General features: G+C 46.3%; 1 protein-coding gene across 1 annotated transcript in view; it reads right to left on the bottom strand.

The window, feature by feature from the left end:
• The window catches only part of AK8 (adenylate kinase 8), a 155655-nt gene that overhangs the window by 95149 nt on the left and 40158 nt on the right, over positions 1 to 20348 (bottom strand). Inside the window, exons 6-9 of the mRNA XM_003935911.4 lie at positions 11415 to 11496; positions 10484 to 10555; positions 9332 to 9532; positions 5701 to 5832 (exon numbers count right to left, since the gene is read on the bottom strand). Of these exons, the coding sequence (XP_003935960.2) occupies positions 5701 to 5832; positions 9332 to 9532; positions 10484 to 10555; positions 11415 to 11496 (487 nt within the window). The remainder of the gene's footprint in view (positions 1 to 5700; positions 5833 to 9331; positions 9533 to 10483; positions 10556 to 11414; positions 11497 to 20348) is intronic.

The raw sequence follows: 20348 nt of genomic DNA, 5'->3' as shown, positions 1-20348 counted from the left end.
AGCAGAATGATGACACAATCCAGACCTTCGAAAATGGAAACACAATGTCCAGCACTTAATCAAAAGCTTCTTGACATGCAAAAAAGCAGGAAAGTGTGACTCCTATGTGGAGAGCAAACAGGCCACAGAATCAGACTAGGGGATGACACAGATGTCAGAAATAGCACACCAGGACTTCAAAACAGCTATTATGAGTATATTTAAAACCTTAAAGGAAAAGATAGTTAAAATGAGTAAACAGATGGAGAATCTCAGCAGAGAAATGAAAACTGTGAAAAAGAACCAGATGGCAATGCTGGAACTGGAAAATATGGTATCTTAAATAAAACAAATCAGTAGGTGTGTTGTGATCAGTGAATCTGAAGACAGGAAAAGAGGCAACAGGAAGTAGCCAAACTGCAGTGGAGAGTGGGATGGGAAAGGACTGGAGGAAAAGAACCAAATCGAAGAGGCCTGGAGGACGATACCGTGCAGTCTAACGTACGTGGAACTGGAGTTCAAGAAACGAGAGAGTCAGGCAGAAGAAATATTCTGGAAGCTAATGACAGGAGAATTGCAAAATTTGATTAAAAATTTCAACCCACACATCCAAGAATCTCTGAGATCCAAGCAGAACAAACACAAAAGTTAAGTCACACTCTGATACATCAGAGTCAAATTGCTGAAAGCTAAAGAGAAAATATTAACAGCAGTTGGGGGCAGGGGAGGTGCTTCCTATGTAGGGCAACAATGGTAAAAACCTCTGAGATCTCATCAGAAGAAGCGTAAGACAGAAGACAATAGAATGACATCTTTAACGTGCTAAGAGAAAGAAACTGTCAACACAGATTTCTATATGCAGCCAAAACATCTCTCAAAAATGAAGGTGAAATCGTGACATTTTCAGATGTATGAAAGCGTTGTCACCAGCACACTTTCACTACAAGAGATGTTAGAGGACGTTCTTCAGGCTGAAAGAAAATGATACCAGATGGAAACTTAGATGTAAACCAAGGAGTGAAGCGTATTGATAGGTGGGTACATATTAAAGTCTTTCCCCACTTACATCTTCACTGTTTTAAACGACGAATGACTCTTTAAAGCAAAAATTATTATAAGATATTGTAGGGTTTATAACGTACATAGAAGCAAAATGTATGTATGTCCCCTGCAGCACAAAGGACAGCAGTAAGGTAAATGGGAATCTGCTGCTGCAATGCTCTGATATACACGGGGAGGTGTCATATTCACCCCAAACAGGCTGTGACAAGCGAAAGATGCGTATTTAATCCCCATAGCAACCACTAACAAAATAAAGCAAAGAGATACAGCTAAAAAAGGAAGTTGAAAAAAGAAAACGGATTACTAAAAAATATTTGGCTAATCCAAAAGACGGCAGGAAAGGAGGAACAAAGAACAGATGGCACAAGTAGAAAACAAGAAGCAGGTCAGGCGTGGAGGCTCATGGGAGGCCAGGGGGGAGGTTCACTCGAGCCCAGGATTTGAGGGTACAAAGAGCTATGATCGCACCACTGTACTCCAGCCAGGGCAACAGAGCAAAACCCCATCTCTTAAAAAAAGTGAGACCCAACCGCATGCTGTCTACAAGACACATATTTAGACTATAAGACACAGGTAGTTTAAAAGGAAAAGAATAGAAGCTATATCATACAGACACACATCATAAGAAAGTTAGAGAAACTTCATTAACATCAGACAAAGTAGACTTTAAGAAGATGAGCATTGCTAGAGAGGCAAAACCTTTCCTAGCAATAAAAGGGCCACTTCACCAATAAGATCTAACTATCCTTACTGTATGCAGTTGGCCCGCCATATCCATAGTTTCTACTTTCATGGATTCAATCAACCACAGATTGAAAACATTTGAGGTAAACATTACATCTGTAGTGAACGTAAAAAAGACATGTACCGTCTTTTTTCCTTGTCAATATTTCCTGAACAATACAGTATAACAACTGTTTGCTTAGCATTCACATTATATTAGATATTATAAGTAATCTAGAGATGATTTAAAGTGTATAGGAGAATGTACGTAGGTTATACGCAAATACTATGTCATTTTGTATCAGAAACTTGAGCATCCTTGGATTTTGGTATCCAAGGGAGGTCCTGGAACAATCCCCATGGATACTGAGATGTGACAGTATGTGCTTAATACCAAATTACATGAAGCAAAAACTTGCAGAGAAATAGACAAATCCACAATTAAGATTTGGGAGATTTTTGACATTTTGGGCAGATGATTGTAAAAAGTTAAAAATAAGAGTCGGGAGAGTTTAACACACCTCTCTCAATAGCTGACATAAGAAGAAGAGCGAGAATAATTAAGGACATAGAAGAATTGAACACTATCAAACACCTTATTCTAATCAATATTATGGAACACTATATCCAACAATGCAGAATACCTATTTTTTTAAAGTACACTTGGGGCTGGGCGCAGTGGCTCACGCCTGTAATCCGAGCACTTTGGGAGGCTGAGGTGGGTGGATCACCTGAGGTTGGGAGTTCGAGACCAGCCTGACCACCACGGAGAAACCCTGTCTCTACTAAAAATACAAAATTAGCCAGGCATGGTGGTGCATGCCTGTAATCCTAGCTACTCGGGAGGCTGAGGCAAGAGAATCGCCTGAACCTGAGAGGCAGAGGTTGTGGTAAGCCAAGATCATGCCATTGCACTTCAGCCTGGGCAACAAGAGTAAAACTCTGTCTCAAAAAAAAAAAAAAAAAGTACACTTGGAATTCACCAGTATAGACCATATACACAAATTTCAAGGGATCAAAATCACATAGGGTGTGTTCTTTTACCGTAATAGAATTAAATTAGAAATCAAGAATATAAAGCAATCAGGAAGATCCCCAGATAGGTGTGAATTAAGCCAGGCGTATTCTAAATAATATATGAGTCAAAAAAGAAACCAGAGGCTGAGGCGGGAGGATTGCTTCAGGCCAAGAATTTGAGACCAGAATGGGCAACATAGATCCTGTCTCTACCAAAAAAAAAAAAAAAAAAAAAAAAATTAGCTGGGCATGGTGGCACACACTTGTAGTCCCAGCTACTTGGGAGGTTGAGGTGGATCACTTAAGGAGTTGGAGGCTGCAGTGAGACATGACTGAGCCACTGCATTCCAGCCTGGGTGACAGAGCAAGACTCTGCCTCAAAAGAAGGACGGAAGGAAGGAAGGAAGGAAGGAAGGAAGGAGGGAGGGAGGGAGGGAGAGAAGGAAGGAAGGAAGGAGGGAGGGAAGGAAAAAAGGAAGGGTGGGAGGGAAAGGGGAAGGAAGGAGGGAGGAATGGAGAGAGGGAGGGAGGATTCATGCTCACTGTAAACAAAAATCTGAACTGTACACAGCTCTGCCGAGATAAGCAGTTTGGTGTATGGATGTTTCTTCGGGGTTTTTTTCTGAGCATAGACTAACGTGCTTTTTTAAACAAAAATGAGGTTACCCCCTGGACACTGCTGAGCAAACTGTTTTCTGCCCCTCCCTTATTTAGCCATATATCACCAACATCAAATAATTTTACGGGTTTATTTTTAATAGCTGCCTTAGAATCTATTACATGGGTTTATCACAGCTTATTTCACAAACCTGCTAATTAACAGAGTCAGAGGTTTGCCTCTGTTTCTCACTCTGCTTCTGCCACATCTCTCGCTGCATATCTGGGTGCTGGAGCAGAATAAAATCCTAGGAGTTAAATCCCAGGGTCACGGGGGTTCCGCAGTTAGCGCTTTAACCAATCGTGTCTTTCACCTTTCAGAAAGTTGTGCCTGTACATACTCCCACCATTGTTAAGAGGGGTCTTCCGATGAACTTTGTGGGAGCGAGTGTGGGGCTGTTTTTCTGTTTTTACTGGTTTGGAGGTGTAAGAGATTCACAGATGTGAAGATCAGAACCAGGCCAGCAGATGACTGCAGAGGATCAGACAGTGCCCAGAGCTCTGGGTTCAGAGAGACGTTTGCAGAGACCTCAAGGTTACCGCTTCCTGCCTTAGGTGCCTTCAATGGGTTTACTTAAATCTCATGATGTCTTGTATTTATCAAGAACACCTTTGAGAAATGTGAACATTCTAAGGTAGTCTCCAAATTCTTAATTATCCAGAAGAGCCCCATCATGGCTCTTTGGTGACAAGCAAAAACCATGATGAGCTTTTTCTATTACACTTTTTTGAAAATCTAGGGAGGTAATTTCATCTCTTCATGATTTTTGTGCTGAACACAATTTAAATTAAAAAAAAAAATTTCCCTTGAATGAGAGTGTCTGCATCATAAAATAGAGCACTGAAACAATGATTTCCATAAAGCCATGCTCTTCGTGAGGGTACTGCTGTTGTGTTTGCAGACCCTCCCTCCGCTGACAGTGCCCCTCCACGCTCCCTCTGTCCCTTCCCTTAACGACAAGTGCACACACTCACCTAAGCAAAGGGGGCAGCCACAGGTAGACTGCTGATCATCGTAACAAAGGAGCCTTCCCTAACACTGCTGGAAATTTTGCCTTACAATTTCTCTTACGAGGAATAATCCAAAGGAGAAGGAATTACTGCAATAATTTATTTTTAAAAATTGACTTGAGGAAAAGCATTTTTTTTATTCTAAATGTCCTGGTTAATTTTCCACAGTAATCAAATTGGCAGATTAATTGCTCAGGTCTCTACCTTCATTTTAGGGGTATGACTTTTGTCATGGACTCCTTGCTAGGCTCAGTGGCTTTAGCATTCTAAGTTGGAGGAGGCCTCATTGAAAAGCATTTTGATTCAAAACTTGATCCTTCTAGGGTGCTCTATACACGTTTGTGTGTATATACAAATATATACACAAATTTTCAAAAATGTACATGTATTTGTAGGCGTATTTGTGTGTATGTGTGTGTGTGTGTGTGTATATATATATATATATATATATTTGTATTCCTGCTATATAATCATATGGCATATATGTACAGATTGGGAGGATGTATGCGTATTTATATATTTGGGGTACAGGTCTCATGTTTCCTTAGTAAATCCAGTAGAGGCTATTTAGGCTTGTGGAGCATCGTGTGCATGGGGGCAGTGCTTTTAACTCCCTTCAACCCAGCAGTGTGTCTCGGCTACAGGTTCTTCCTCCTGCCTATCCCTTTATCCTCCTGAACACAAGCTGGCATCCAAGACCACCTGGGACCACCCCGGGAAAGACCTAGAGAGCTGATTTCAATGTTTTCTCTCTTCCTGGTAAAATATTTATTGAAACTGTGCAGAGTGAGAAGTCTTCCTCTGGTTCAGAAATTGTTTGCCTGTAAACACACTGACCTGGATTGGAGGAGCCAAGCAAGACTGGAGAAAATAAATAAACAGCACATTCCCATTATGCAGGTGCCGGGGGCTTCAGGGGAGACGGCAGGGGTGAGATGGGAGCCACCCCTGGTGCACAGCACAGACAAACCCACGCTCCAAAGGATAGAAAAAAATGATGACTGGAAAATGTTCTGTCTCTCTGGGCTGTGGACATGTTTTTAGTGGTTAATGTTTTTATGGCACTATTCTTTGGGAGGAAAAAAATTTATTCCTGCAAAGATGGACTAAGAGAAAATTGTTAAGAACAAAGAGGCAGAAAGAGAAGTGATACTGACCCTTCTCCCTGCACACCACCCCCTCGTAAAATGAGGGAGCTGGGGAGGGGGAGCAGGAAGCAGGGCAAGGCTGGGCAGCGCCTGGGGCACTCACCGTTGACAAGCCTGTATTTCTGGGCCAGGAGGGCAGCCTGCAGACTTTTCCCACTGCCCACAGGCCCGAGCAGTAGCACCCTCGGGGTGAACGGGGCATTAGTACGATGGTTGCTTTGGACATAGGTCAGAGCTGGAAAGAGAGGATATGAAGATAATCAACCTAGGTCCTAAAGAACGGGAAAGGAGCTGGCGGCCCTCTGCTTTGGCTCTTTTAATGGCAGTAACTCTTTTTCTCTTTCACAGCACCATGGAAGCCCTCTGTACATCTGCCCAGCAGCCAAAGGTGAAGAGGCAGGGAAAATAAGTACGTGGCAGGCCTGGGCACCAAGGCAGGGAGCAAGCAGCAAAGTCCACAGAAGCCACCCACCGAGCGCTGCCCCGGAACTCCTCTAAACACGGTGCCAGGGTCTGCACGTCTTTCCAGGTTGAACTAGGGCTGGCTGAGTTGCAGTTGGGAGGCTGGTCCCAGGATGTGACAGCACTCTATAGGGCTGGTGGCTTTTCACACTGAATCAGGCTGAGCCTCCTAACCGGAAGCCAGGGCTAGGCTGGTCTCCTAGAAGTGCATGCTGGCTTTCTGCTAGGTGCACCTGAATGTCAGACACAGGCTTTGATAAACACATCCAGCCACATGGGGGCCCAGTGCCCAGGGACTTCTGAAGGACTCGAATTGGTGGAGAGTAATTTGTACAGCTGCACTCTGGTACCAGACACCAATGTCGCTGCGAGTCTCCAAAGAGGCAGCAATCAAATGGGTCACGGGAGTGGACGAATGTAGCTGCATGGCCCTGGCCTGTGGTGTGCCCCTGGCATTTGGTGAACAAAGAAGTGAAGACATGGGGTGAGTGTCTCCCACAATGAGGTCACCTGCACCACAGGGGGCACTGGATGCCAAGAAGCCACAGGGAAAAGCTAATGAACATCAAACCAGGTCACCTCCTGCCAGAGCTCAGAAGCACGGAGCTGTGAGAAAAGGCTGATGAGGCTATAAAGGGCAGCATTTCAGGCACCTGAACCAGGGAGATGCCCAAAGATGAGGCACAAACCTGTGCCTGCCCCCAAACCAGCCTTCAAAATTGGTCGTCTCCTTCCCCAGGAAGACCTTCCCCCTCCTGCCAAGGCCCCAGTCTGTCCTGTGCAAAGTCAGCCATGGGTGCCCCATTACACCTTTCTGCCAGTCTGCCTTTGCCAATGTGCCTTGCAGTGGATTCTGTGCTGGGTGAGGGGCCAGGCCATCACGCCTCCTTCAGGAACATGCCATCCAAGAACCAGGCAGGTTCCTCATCCTCAGCACTACCACCATTTGGGGCCAGACGATTCTTTGTTGTGGGGCTGTCCTGGGCACTTCGTGATGTTGAGAAGCATCCCTGACCCCTATCCGCTAGGTGCCAGTAGCACAATTGCAAGGTATGACAACCAAAGAGCCTTTTCGAACATTGCCAAATGTCCCCGGGGTGCGGTGGGAGAAAAACTGCCCTGGATTGTGAACCACTGGGATATGTGCATGGTGAAGATCCGGATTCTAAAATCTTTGCAGGACTTTTAAATTGGAAGGGCCATTAGAGATGCTACAGTCCCCTCTTTTTCAAAGGCACAGATGAGTTAAACTGGACAGTCTTCCAGCTTGTGATCTGCATCAGTGGCATGTACTAATTGCTATGACAAACACTCTACAGGTATCATCTCACTGGTCTGACCCAGCAATCCCATGAGGGTTGTGTTACTCATGTCCCATTTTACAGATGAGCCCATCAGGCTGAGATGTGGCAGAGCCAGGGCAACTCTCCCAAACCTCCTGCCATGGGTAACCATTCCTCCACTGAGAGAAGCCCAAAGGAAGCTACTCAGGCGAGGCTCTCTTTACTCTCAGACCTTCCATAATCCCGTGCATCTGAAAAGCACAAATACTACAGGCAAAGCAGCCTGCTTACAAATGATGCTTAATTTACAGTAAATAACTAAGTTAATTAGAAGTAATGATCCCCCAGACAGTCTCAACATCTAATTATTCTTTTTTAAAATATGTGGTTGCTGGATGCACTGCAGAGAGATTAAAAAAGCACACAGAGAATTCTGCATTCCAATTTTCAATTTATCTCTCTGCATTATTAATTAATAATAATTAATATTCAGACAGTCACATTTTTATTTACAATTCCAGGCATGAATTCTTTATGAACGATCATATGAACTTTTAAATTTAATTAAGTAATTTGGAAGTAATTAATGTGTAAATTCAGAATCGTGGCATAAGACGAATGTTGTGGTTGTTTATCTTAAGAGTGCAGTGTTTGCTACTAAAGACCCTTCCGAGATGCGAAATCACTGGGAAATTATGAGCCATCATAAGCCTGGCATTTCTTCTTTAAGTAGCATCATTTTCTACTTCTCCTAACCCACCCGTTGGCTGATTGCCCCCTTCAGAGGGCGAGGCTGTTCAGTCCACACCGGCGAGCGTCACATTTCCGGGCTCAGTGTAGCAGTGAGGTTTATGCACTGAGTCTACTGGAAGGAGAGGGTGCTGGGAGAGTCAGCAGGGAAGGGCTTGAGGGAGCTCGAAACCACCTCCCCAGCAGAACAGAACTTTCCTTGGAGAGATTTGAGAGAATATATGAAAAAAGGACTTTGTAAACTGTCAAGTGTCTTAAATATCTGTGATGCTCCCTGCATCATAAACGCTTCATTTACCTGACACTGCGTGGAAGGGAATAACTAGATTTTGAGATGACTGTAGCTCAGCAAGACTTTTAAACACGACAATACAGCTGTTTGGGGATCGAATTATTCTGCCTTGCCCTTGTCTATTTGGACAGGGTGTAGAACAATGATAGGAGCTACGGCGTCTGACGTTTACTGAGCCCTTTCCCTGCGCCAGCACTGGGCTTGTGGCTGTAGACACATGATTTGGAGAATCCCATTTAATCCTCACCTGGGAGGAGGGCACACATTTTGGTCCTATTTTAGGACCAAAACTAGGGCTCCGAGGAGTTAGGAGAATTGCTGGAGACCGCACAGATGACCTGGGTCGGGGCTGAGATTGGGACACATGGCCCAGCTTAGCTGTCCCCCAGCCTCCCACAGGCTGCCTGCAGTTGTTCCTGCGCTGCTGTGAACACCGGCCGTGGCTGTGGACAGCAATGCAGCCGGGTGCGGGGCCACGCATTTCCATCCTAAATGAAGCATACCACCCGAGGGTGTGTGCGTGCGTGTGTGTGTGTGTGTGTGTGTATGTTTTGTTGTGTGTGGTGGCGGTGGTTTTGTTTTTGTCTTCATCTTTATATATTTTTTCTTTCTTCTCCTTTCAAGGTCAGGCTCAAACTTCTTGCTACCACATCCTTCCCACCCCGTCTCTCACCTCTCCTCCTCCCAACCCCATGACCACCAAATCCACTGTGGGCCAGAGATGTGCCCACGTCAGTGTGGGACGATAGCCCAGGGTGTCCAAGTGGGGCACCCCGAGGGGCTCTGCACACATGTGTTTCTGGGCAGGGAACCCGGGTCATCTATGACTTGACTCCCAGGCATGTCCCAGACACTGGCCACTATCAGAGTAAGGGACAAAGCCGTAGGGCACAGTGAACCCTGCCCTCAGCTGCCTGTTCCAGGTGGGGCTGCCAGTTTGTATTTACCTTGGTAGAAGACGTCCACACATGGCTGGTCAGCACTGATGACCTTGAGGATCTTGGGGTAGGAGGGGATGATCCTGACGATGTTCCTATGATACTCCAGCAGTTTCCGAGCCGTCTCCAGCTCTGAGATGCCCTCTGGCACCATCAGACGGTTCTGGATTTCAGATTCGGGTGGCCAGTCAAAGGTGGTGTGATAAATCTCTGCATGGTGGGAGGTGCACAGTTAGAAATACCCACACATGGGCCCTGCGGGCGCTGCAGTGCCTGGCTGGGGTGCTTCCGTCCTGGAGGCCAGGGTCTACAAATTCCTGGGGTGTAGCTGACTGCGGCAGGTCACCGATGCCCAACACCAGCACTTGCAGCTGCTCTGAGCCTGCTCTTAACTACTGTTGTTGTTACAATATGAGAATAGGTCCCAGGGCAAGGGCTGCTGGGACCTTCTGAGCACTTACTCTGTGCCAGGCACTCTGACAGGCACTTACCTGCAGACTCTCATTTCATCCTCACAGTCATCCCGTCACACATTAGGATTTGGATTTTCATCCCCAAGTACAGATGAGAAAACTGAGTCTCAGGTATCCCATGTCTACAGCCAGAAAGGGACAGAGCCAGGGATCCACAAACCCAGGTCTATCTGCTGCCACAGCCTGAGCACTGGAGGATCAAGGGCAGCCCCACCTCCCCCATGCTCCCACCAGCCACTTGCTCAACTGTCTGGTCTTCAAGGCCCAGTTCAAGGACCCTGTTCCCTGCAGCACCTGCCAGTTCTCCCAGGTAACGCTCATGCCTCTCTCTTCTGTACACATATCAAAGAATGAGGGGTGTCGGGCATGGGGGGCACATAATTTGTCCTAGGGAGATGCAGACACATCCCCTGGCTCCGGTGTGGGCTCCAAGCCCAGGTCCCCAGCATGACCCCTCTCACACTCTACTCTGGTTCTGTCATAAGAAGGTCTCCTCCTTGAACCTAAAGGGGCCTCCCTTTCCTCAGCTACCAGAATGTATCCTTGCCGGTGTCTTCCAGCTCAGAGCCCAGCCTCTGGTAGCCTCCCTCATGTCCCTCTGTGGGTGCCCAGAGCAGACTGCGTGCTCAGGAAATAGCAGGCAGGCTGTCATCACCGTGGTGCGGGGTGGGGGTGGCTACAGCCATACCTCCAGTTTGAGGATCGATTCTCTTCCCCAAGTTTCTCTCGATCAGGACCGTGTCTGGAGCACTCAGCATGACTGGGCAGGGAAGAAAAGGAGCAAAAGCAGGCATGTCAGGCGATGGGCACCACACATTGGAATACCAGCACGCCAGGCGGTGGGTACCACGCATTGGAACACCAGCATGCCAGGCAGTGGGCACCACACATTGGAATACTGGCATGCCAGGCAGTAGGTACCACACATTGGAATACTGGCCATTGGAATACCGGCATGTCAGGCAGTGGGTACCACGCATTGGAACACCGGCATGCCAAGCGGTGGGTACCATGCATTGGAACACCAGCATGCCAGGCGGTGGGTACCACGCATTGGAACACCGGCATGCCAGGCAGTGGGCACCACGCGCTGGAATACCGTGGACCAATACTTGCTTTAGGTTTTTTTTCCTTTCTGTATAATGACATTAAAACAACAACCATCTCCCATTCCTGTGAATTCCTAAGAGAAAGGTCTTCTTGCACCCAAACACAAAGAGCGTAATATCAGGATGGAGTACGGCCCATGACTGAAAATTTTGCCTGTTAACAATTTTCCTCGTCACAGACAATGCCATGATGGGCATCCCTGCATGCACCGAACACTCGTATAGCATTCTAGTTGATTTCCTAAAGAGAGTTTCTGAGATATGAGATTCCCGGGACAAGGAATTGCCAGGCTGAAAGCAAAACCGTGCTTTTCTTGAGAACCCGCCCTGAAGACATCTAGCTCTGTGAAAAATTCAACTGTGCTGCCTTCCTCTTCCTTGCTGGGTCTTGGACAGTGCCTGGGCTGAGGTCGGGGAGCAGGCAGCATGAGCGGAGTGCTCACTGGCTCACTGGCCGCCCCTAGGGGCAGCGGCTCTGGCAGTGGGGAGGGGCCCTGGGGAGCTACTCACTGACGTGTCTGGGGGCGATCCCAAGGGTCTGGATCCTCAGAGCCTGCTCACGTGTCTCAGGGATGCCGTCCAGAATCCAGCCCTAGACAGAAGATTCAGAGAGGTGCGCATCTGTTTTCATTTTTAGATTTTTTTGGGAATTATTTTAAAAGGAATATAATAGCTTTACAGAAAGACTAGAGCTTTTAAGACAAAACAAAAACTAAATGTTTATCATCGCTACCTCATCCTTCTTTAAAAACTACTTTGTAATATATTATTATATTCCCTTCAGAATCTTATGTTGGTGATTATAATCATAACATATATATTTTACATCTTGATGTTTTCCACCACACGATAGCGACCACAAGCAACTCTATCTCTTCATATCCGCACGGCTCCTCACTGTCCCCACTGCCAATGACTGGGCAGTGTCCCACCAAGAGAATGTACACAGCCACTTAACTATGCCCACAAACAAACATTTCAACTGCTAACAGTGTTCACTCTCAAAAATAAATCATCAATAATATCTCGATGATCATCTTTGCACATCTAGTGCTTTCCACATTTTGGACAATTTCCTAAAGAGAGTTTCTGAGATACGGGATTCCTGGGACCAGGGTGAAAACAAAACCCCACTTCTGTTTTTATTTTCTGTCCTGTATCTCTGCAGAAACACCCCACTTTTCTTAAAAACAAACCCTGGACGATGATTCAGGTCTGCAGCTAACCTGTTACAGGACTGAAATTTCTCAGCCATCAGCCTCCCTGTGGTACAGCTAGGGAACTGGTTTAGAGATTTATTTTTATTATTTATTTATATAGAGAGAAGAACCTTGCTACGTTGCCCAGGCTGGTCTTGAACTCATGGGCTCGAGGAATCCTCCCGCTGCAGCCTCCCAAAGTGCTGGGATTACTGGCGTGAGCCACTGTGCCTGGCCTTTACTAACTCTTTAAATCCAATTGGGAGAGTAATATACAATCATTGTACACTATGTGGAAAATATTGAAAAGTTGAAATAATAATAAGAGTCACTGATAACACCTCAGACCCAAACAAGCCACTGTCAACATTCTGGTATATCTCCTTCCAAGCATCAAGTGCAGATACCTTTTTTCCTGGGGGCTGGGACTTGTAGTGGAGGGGAATCACACTGTACATACTATTTGGTAATTTGTTTATTTCTAGCAAAAACACTTCATGAACATTTTCCCATGTCACAAAGTGTTCCTTGCATAGAAGTTTTCATAGCTGCCTGGTATTGCATGAATTGACCTGATGTTAACTGATCCCATATTGTTGCTCACATTTTCCAGCTTGATTCCAGTTTTCCACTATTATAAGCAATGTTGTATATGCATCTGGATGCCTGTCAAACATCCTCAGATAAATTTCTAGAAGCTGATACCTTCTTTCATGACTTTTGATACATTTTGCCACATCGCTCTACAAAGTAGCCCACCAGCTTATGAATCCAATGGCAACGCATCTGTTTCCTTCCATCTCTGCCAATGTTGGGCATTATCTTGGGGGAAAAAAAATCTGTCCAGCAAAATACAGTGTACCACTGCTGCTTTAATTTACATTTCTTTGATCATTAATGAGGTTCAGTATTTTTTTCCATATGTGTATTGGCTATTTGAATTTTTTTTCTTTTCCAAAATGTCTGTTCATGTCATCTACTTTCCTCTTGGGGTCTCATCCTTTTATTTATTGACAAGAGCTCTTTATATATTAAGAACAATAACCCATTTTGGATTTTGGCAAACACTGCCACAAACCCCTTGAGGCAAACAATGTTGCTAACATTTTCAGCAGTTTGTCTTGCAGCCTTTTCGTTTTGTGTGTGGTGTTGCATTTTACACACCAGTTTGTGGCCAAATCAATCCCTGCTTTCCTCTTTGGATTCTGGTATGGTGTGGATGCACAAAAATGCCCTCCCCACTGCAAAAGCTGGTAAATATTCACTTGCCTGTAAATCATGTTCTTGGGTTTTTACTCTTTACATGTAAATAGTAATGATTTGTGTAACAGAGCCACATTTTAGGTTGCGAATGCTGTGGGGCTGTGATCTAATCTGCTTCCTTGTGGCTCACCACCTGTTCCAAACTCACCCACGATATAGCCTCTATTTTCCCCTCTGAGGACACTTTTATCACAGTCTAAATGCTGATACGACATTGGCTCTGGCGTCTTTCTGCCGGTAGTTTGTTAAATTGTTTTTATTTAACATTTAAATTGTTGCTGTTTTATAAGTTACCATAATGTCTGGTAAAATATGCTTTCCTTTCTTTTTTTTTTTCCGAAGTAAGATCTTTCAGGTAAACATTAAAAATATTTTGTCAAATTCCCAATGGAAATTCCACTAGGATTTTGGAAAAACATTAAATGCGTAGATCAATTCATGACAAATGGACAGTATCAAGTCAAGCATTATTTTCTCATTTGCTTAAGTTGTTTTTTTATGTCTCTCAGCAATGTTCACATTAAACCACTTCTAAAGTCCTTTCAAGTCCTATGAGTCGAGTTACACACACACACACACACACACACACACACACACACACAATCTAATGCTTTAAACTTGACGTCCAGATAAATTAGTTAAGGGAGCTTTGAAAGACTGAAAGAAAGCAGTGAAATGCTTCAAGTCTCCATTTTGCAGGGAGATCAGGCAACTGAGAGTCCATGCTGGGAGCCCCCACTTGCTATAGTGCCCTCCCCACAAGGCATTATGAGACTCAGTTGCTCTAAGGTCAGAGGATGGTCTGATATGGGCGGACTCAGCCTCCAGGTCACTCACGCCCACACCACCTGATTGACAGACACAGTGTGGGCGAAGGTAAGAGATGTCTTTCTTTAAAAACAAAAAAGTGGTCTGGATGCAGGGGCTCATGCCTGAAATCCCAGCACTTTAGGAGGCCAAGGAGGGAGGGTCGCTTGAGGCCAAGAATTTCAAACCAGCCTGGGCAACATAGTGAGACCCTCAGTCTACCAAAAAAGATTTTTAAAAATTAGCCAGGTGCGTTGGTGCACACATGTAGTCCCAGTTACTTGGGAGGCTGAGGCAGAACGATCCCCTTAGTCCAGGAATTTGAGGCTGCAGTGAGCTATGATCATGCCATTGCACTCCAGCCTGGGTGACAGAGTGAGATCTTGTCTCTTAAAAAAAAAAAAAAGCCTACATTTCTTTAATATTAAAATATTTAGGTTCCAGTAGCCTCCACTGACAGTTAAAAAAAAAAAAAAGCTAAACAAATTCCAGCAGCCTAAAGACTGTTGGAAAAATCCAGCAAGCTTTCATTAATTTCTTAAATTATACAGGAAGACTCACAGCCACGGAACCCCTGGTTTCTAGAACTAATGAAGCAAAAGGGCAAAAAAAAAAAAATTTTTAACAGCCTTTTGCTCCCTCAAGTCCTTGTTATAGTCAGCCAAGCGCTGGGCTGCAGCTCTTAGGAAGAGCAACATCTACAGATTCGAGCAACTCCGGCAGAACCAGGAGACGCAAAGCCGAACCAACATTTTCTGAACTTCAGCTAAATTCATACCGCCTTATTTTTCCTTTATTTGGACGGGGAGGAACTGTGAGCCCACTGATTGCTGCTTCTAGTACTAGTAATTCTGTTTTGAGTCCCCTTTTGAAGCTGGAAGGTTGGAACTCCGTCTTTGCTCGGCACTGAGAAAGGCCTCTGCTTTTAATATTGCATTACTGAGCAATGATTATCATCTTGCCCATAAATTTGCAGCAGATATCAGTATGTGGTCCAAAGCTTTTAGAACTATTCAGGGGAACAGCTCTCACTGACTTTTCACTGGAGAAAGCGGGACTTCCAATTACACAGGAAAAGTACAGCAAAATGAAGAACATCTCCCTAATTAGCCTGGCCTCACTGGTGTGTCATTCTGGTGCAGATGTGAACATTTCTAAAAGGAAGAAGGTGGGGGGCTCTGGAGTAAGCCCTAGGCCACCAGCTCTCCAGGTCTGCTCTTTCTGAATTGGGGGGATGGTATGATCACCTGGGGACTAAGAAACAAGGTCCCCGAGGAAGCCCTCGAGCAGCACCCAGGCTCCATTAGAGCCACCCCACATGGTACAGAGAATGCAGCCACGGAAGCTCCTTCCCCCTGCACCAGCCCACACTGGTCCACACTGGCACACGTGGAAGGGAGGGCACCTTGACCAAACCTCTGCAGAAGGCTGGTCTGTCCTATGGCGTCCTCAAGATGAAAGCTGCAGGCTGGGTGCTCAAAAAGGATCTTTTCTCCCAGAGCTCTTGCATTTAAAGGGGTTATTTGCCCAGCTGCAAAATGGACTGCACATTCACAGGGAAGCAGCAATTTTGGCTGGACGGACTTTAATGGCTGCAAATTCTGGCAAAGCAAGAAGTCATCAGTCAGTATACAGCACCAGAGGACTGCCATGATGGGACATTAAGACATTCCCAATAAGCCTGCGTTTCGAGGTTCGCGGGTCTCACGTCCAGGAGTGGATGGATGTGGAGGTATCAGTCAATCCCTAATTAGAATACATTATCCATCTTCCTGACACTTCAGTGAAATGTCTATTCCACTCTGAGCTGCAGCTTTGTTCAGAGCAGGTTAATTGATATTCTGATGCCTTCGTTCACCATACCCCCGTGGCTCGGTTCTGTTTTATCACACATCAAAAAGGCCGTATGCTCAGGGCACTCCAGGCACCAGCACAGAGCTGGAGGTCTGCACAGCTGCGAGGGGTATGGTATCACAGGAGGGACAAGCACTGAGCAGATGTCACAGATGAAAAAAAAGGAAAGAAAAGAAGCCAGCCAGCCTAGGGAACTTGGCGAGGCCCAGCAGAGCACGGCCTGATGCGGTAGGAGCCGTCCGGCTTTGTGCAAACACTGGCCTCTTTTGCCCTCCTGACTATTATTAAAGCGCAATTAGCAACTTCACATGGGAAGGCTCTGTTGCCCTCTGGGCCTCCGCCCTTTTGATGCATTCCCTTTCTGCCCCTCCCCTCTCCTCCCAGGACCAGAGCGTGGTGCTCCCCTGGGCATTTCCCCCAGTCCTGCCCCTGATCTGGCTCCCAGCTCTGGCAGCAGACTCCACCGAAGGCATTCCCAGGAGCTGCATGCTCAATCTGCAGTCCCAAGGAGGCAAGCTGAGGCTGAAGACTCGGACTCGATAAATCAGTTTCACTCAGCTCCAGGTCTGAACCAGGGCAAGCCTCACAAGAAGCACCACAGGCTCAACGTTACCTAACGAAATACTATGTGGTTTCCCGACACAGAGGACAGAGAGTCTGTCAGCCAGAAAGGAAATGCATCTTAAAAGATTCAGTTTGGGACAGTGATATGTTCTAAAGCCAATCGGTGAGAACAACAAGACTACTTTGATGAACACAAAAAAGTTGACATCACACTGCCCCAGTAGCAGTTACTTGGTTTATACAAAAACATGAAAACCTTTGCTGCCATAGTACCTTGGGATGCCTTCCATATTCGGCTCACCTGAAAGAAAACTAGCAAGACTCTTTATCTCCAAGTTGAATCCCTAATATGCGACCCGTTAGCACTGAACATGGAAGGCATTGAACATGGAACGTGAGTATTCCACATGTACGACTGTAGCAGGACCTGTTCACCCCTTAACCTGCTCTCATTCCTCCACCTGGGCAAGGTGTGCCCAGGGCTTTGCCTGATCTTTTTCTGGGCACAGCCTAACAGTGATTATGCTCTTATAACGCCAAAATATGCAGGAGTGATTTTTCTAAACAAACAGCGTCAAATTCCACCCTTGATAATCAATGACACACGTGGCGTTTTCATTTGGTTTGGTTTTGGCTTTTTTGAAATGGGGTTTCACTCTTGTCGCACGGGCTAGAATGCAATGGAGCAATCTTGGCTCACCACAACCTCCGCCTCCCGGGTTCAAGCGATCTTCCTGCCTCAGCCTCCCGAGTAGCTGGGATTACAGGTGCATGCCACCACGTTCGGCTGGTTTTGTATTTTTAGCAGAGACAAGTTTTCTCCATGTTGGTCAGGCTGGTCTCGAACTCCTGACCTCAGGTGATCCACCCGCCTCAGCCTCCCAAAGTGCTGGGATTACTGGCATGAGCCACTGCGACCAGGCGTTTTTATACAAACGGGCAGATGCGGGGAGATCGTTACTCCTAAGTGTGCAGCCTACAAGCCAGTGATCGCTAGGGTATGAAAATGTGCTAAAGCCGAAATGCAGGCATTCAAGAGGCTTTTTATTCGCTCCTAAATAGTTAGAAAATTAAATCAAATTCAAATCAAAGGTCTATAGTGCCCCTGAAGCCAGCCACTCCATGGAAGGAGACATAGTTTGAAGAAGAAATTATTGTGTCCCCAGATGGATCAGTCTACCCCAGCTCTGAGGCTGAGATGGCCCCAAGGTAGCCCAATGCAGAGATCGCTCACTTTGGAGGTTCACAGTTAGCTTTCCAGTTCAGACATAATGTGCTTTAGATGAAAGTAACAGACATGGATAACCCAGCATCCAGGGCCCATTCCCCTCAAACACCTTAGACCATGTCTGTGGTGTAGACTTGCCTCTCTAGAAACAAGATTAGCCCTGTATTGTGATGGCAGAAAGCAGTGGCTTTGGAATCAGACAACCTGTGCCACAGCCAGTGTGTGATTTCCAAAAACTAGTCACTGCCTGCCCTCTGGCCTCACTCTCCATCTCTGCACAATGGGAACAATACCGTAGTCTAATTCACAGTTGATGAAATAATTAAATGAGGGTTATAAACAAACAGACCGGGCACTGTGGCTCATGCCCGTAATCCCAGCACTTTAGAAGGGTAAGGGAGGACTACTTGATGGCAGGAGTTCTAGACCAGCCTGGACAACACAGCAAAACCCCACTTCTGCATAAAATAAAAAATTAGCTGGGCATAGTGATGTGCACCTGTAGTCCCAGCTACTCGGGAGGCTGAGGAAGAAGGATCACTTGAGTCCAGAAGTTCAAGGCTGCAGGGAGGTGTAACCACTGCACTGCAGCCTGGGTGACAGAGTGAGGCCTCGCCTCTGAAAAAACAAAACAAGTATAGTGCCTGGAAACAAAGAAATGACCCAAAGTTAACTAGTTTTATCACTGTAATTTTGGGAAAGGTGAACTATCTTCTTTTTCTCTACCTGCTTCCAAGGGGTTCCACTCTAGTTTGTAAAACTTAATATAAAAAATTGTTTGAAAAGGCAAATCTCTGGGAAACAGGAGCGACTGGCATTTAAGATATGAACGGAGGGAAGATCTTTAAGAATTAAGGAGGACTTGGGACAGACACATTTCTCTTTTTTTGAAACTGGGGTCTCAATATATTGCCCAGGCTGCTCTTAAACTCCTGGCATCCCAAAGTGCTGGGATTACAGATGCGCCACCACACCCAGCTGGGACAGGCACATTTCAATTAGAATGCAGGGGGTCTAGTGAGCTGACAGCTACAGCAGATTTGCCCCAAGGTGGGCTCACGCCATTTGCCATCACTTGGCCAGCTGCCCTCCCTGAGGGGAGTCTGCTTGTCCTCTGGAAGCCCACGTGACTGTTTCCCTATCTGTAGAACAGGAATGGCGATGACGGTGCCTGCACTTCATAGTGTTTAGGACTACATGCAACGATGTACCTAAAGTGATGGCAAACGTCTGGCACACAGTAGGTGCTTAATAAACGCCTCCTGGCATACACAGGCTTTTCACAGTTGACAACTCATCTGAAACACAGACCAAACTGAGCCTAAGAATGGGAGAATAAGGAGTTGGCCCCCTTCTGCTGTGGGTGCCCTGCTAGCTCTTGGGAGGCAGGCCTGGCACCTCTGACTCTGCTCAGCCTGTGAAGAGAAGAGCCACGTGGTTGGTGCTTCTGGGTCCAGTCCAGTTCCTGGCATCCCTGTGCTTCTCCACTACTCTCTCCTGCTCCAAGGTCCGCTTGCATCTGCTGAGACCTCAGGCTCTATCCGGCATTTGATCATCTCTTTTTCCTCTTCTACTACAGTGAGAGGGATCTGAGGCATCCTGTGCCCACAGAGCATATCGGAACACGCGTTCCTCTCCACATGGAGTGCTGCGGTTCTGCATACAGACACGTGGTCCACATGTGCCCTTTACAAGCCGGTATCACACCAACCAACCCCCCATGGCCTCAGCGTCAGGGTCTGTTACAGAAACACTCACAAATAAGGGGGCGTGGAGGGTATGCTCATTGTGTTCTGCCCGGCACCGCTCCAGGCCCTCAGAAGCCCTGCCTCGTCGTCATGCAGGCCAGACGTTTCCTGAGTGGAACTCAGACCTCCCCTTCCAATCCCTGCCAACCTAACTGCATTTGTATTTGAGGAACACACAGCCAGGGCCTCGGCAGAACTGTGGATCAATAAAACTGCACTCCTTGGAGGAGGCAAGTGACATCTATAAACCTGTGAGTGTCAAAACAATGGCAAGAAAATCCTGTGTTCCTACTGTCAGTGGGATGAAAGCGATGTAATTAATGCCAGCCCAATGACACCACAAGGAGAAATAAAACAAACAGCTAGTGGTTCTGTGGACCAGCATCCAGCTCCTCCACTCCGTTACCATTTCCACTATAAAATACTGACTCATGTTATGGGCAGGGAAGCATAAATCTATCACCAAAGAGGAGGAAAAAAAGACTCTGGAAACCCACCAAGTAAATTCTAAACTTTTGGTTCCACAGTCAAAATCGTGCTACATCCTCCCCCTCTTTATAGTGAAATAACCGCGTCTCCATGACATTACATGAGATCTAAGAGGAGTTATGAGAACACAGAATGGAATTCCGCATTTTGTGTACAGTAAAGGAAACAGCCCCCAGCCGGCACAGTCACTTTTTGGGCTGGGGGCCTGACCTTGCTTCCAGCGTGCATCAGAGATCTGACTCCAGGGATCTGGGGACATGGTCGAGGTTCAGCAGAACGGGCGAATGGTTCA

Source organism: Saimiri boliviensis, chromosome 2 (assembly GCF_048565385.1).
Source record: "Saimiri boliviensis isolate mSaiBol1 chromosome 2, mSaiBol1.pri, whole genome shotgun sequence".
NCBI lineage: Eukaryota > Metazoa > Chordata > Mammalia > Primates > Cebidae > Saimiri > Saimiri boliviensis.
The sequence above is the reverse complement of the archived record's forward strand: the minus strand, read 5'-3'. Positions and strand labels throughout refer to the sequence as shown.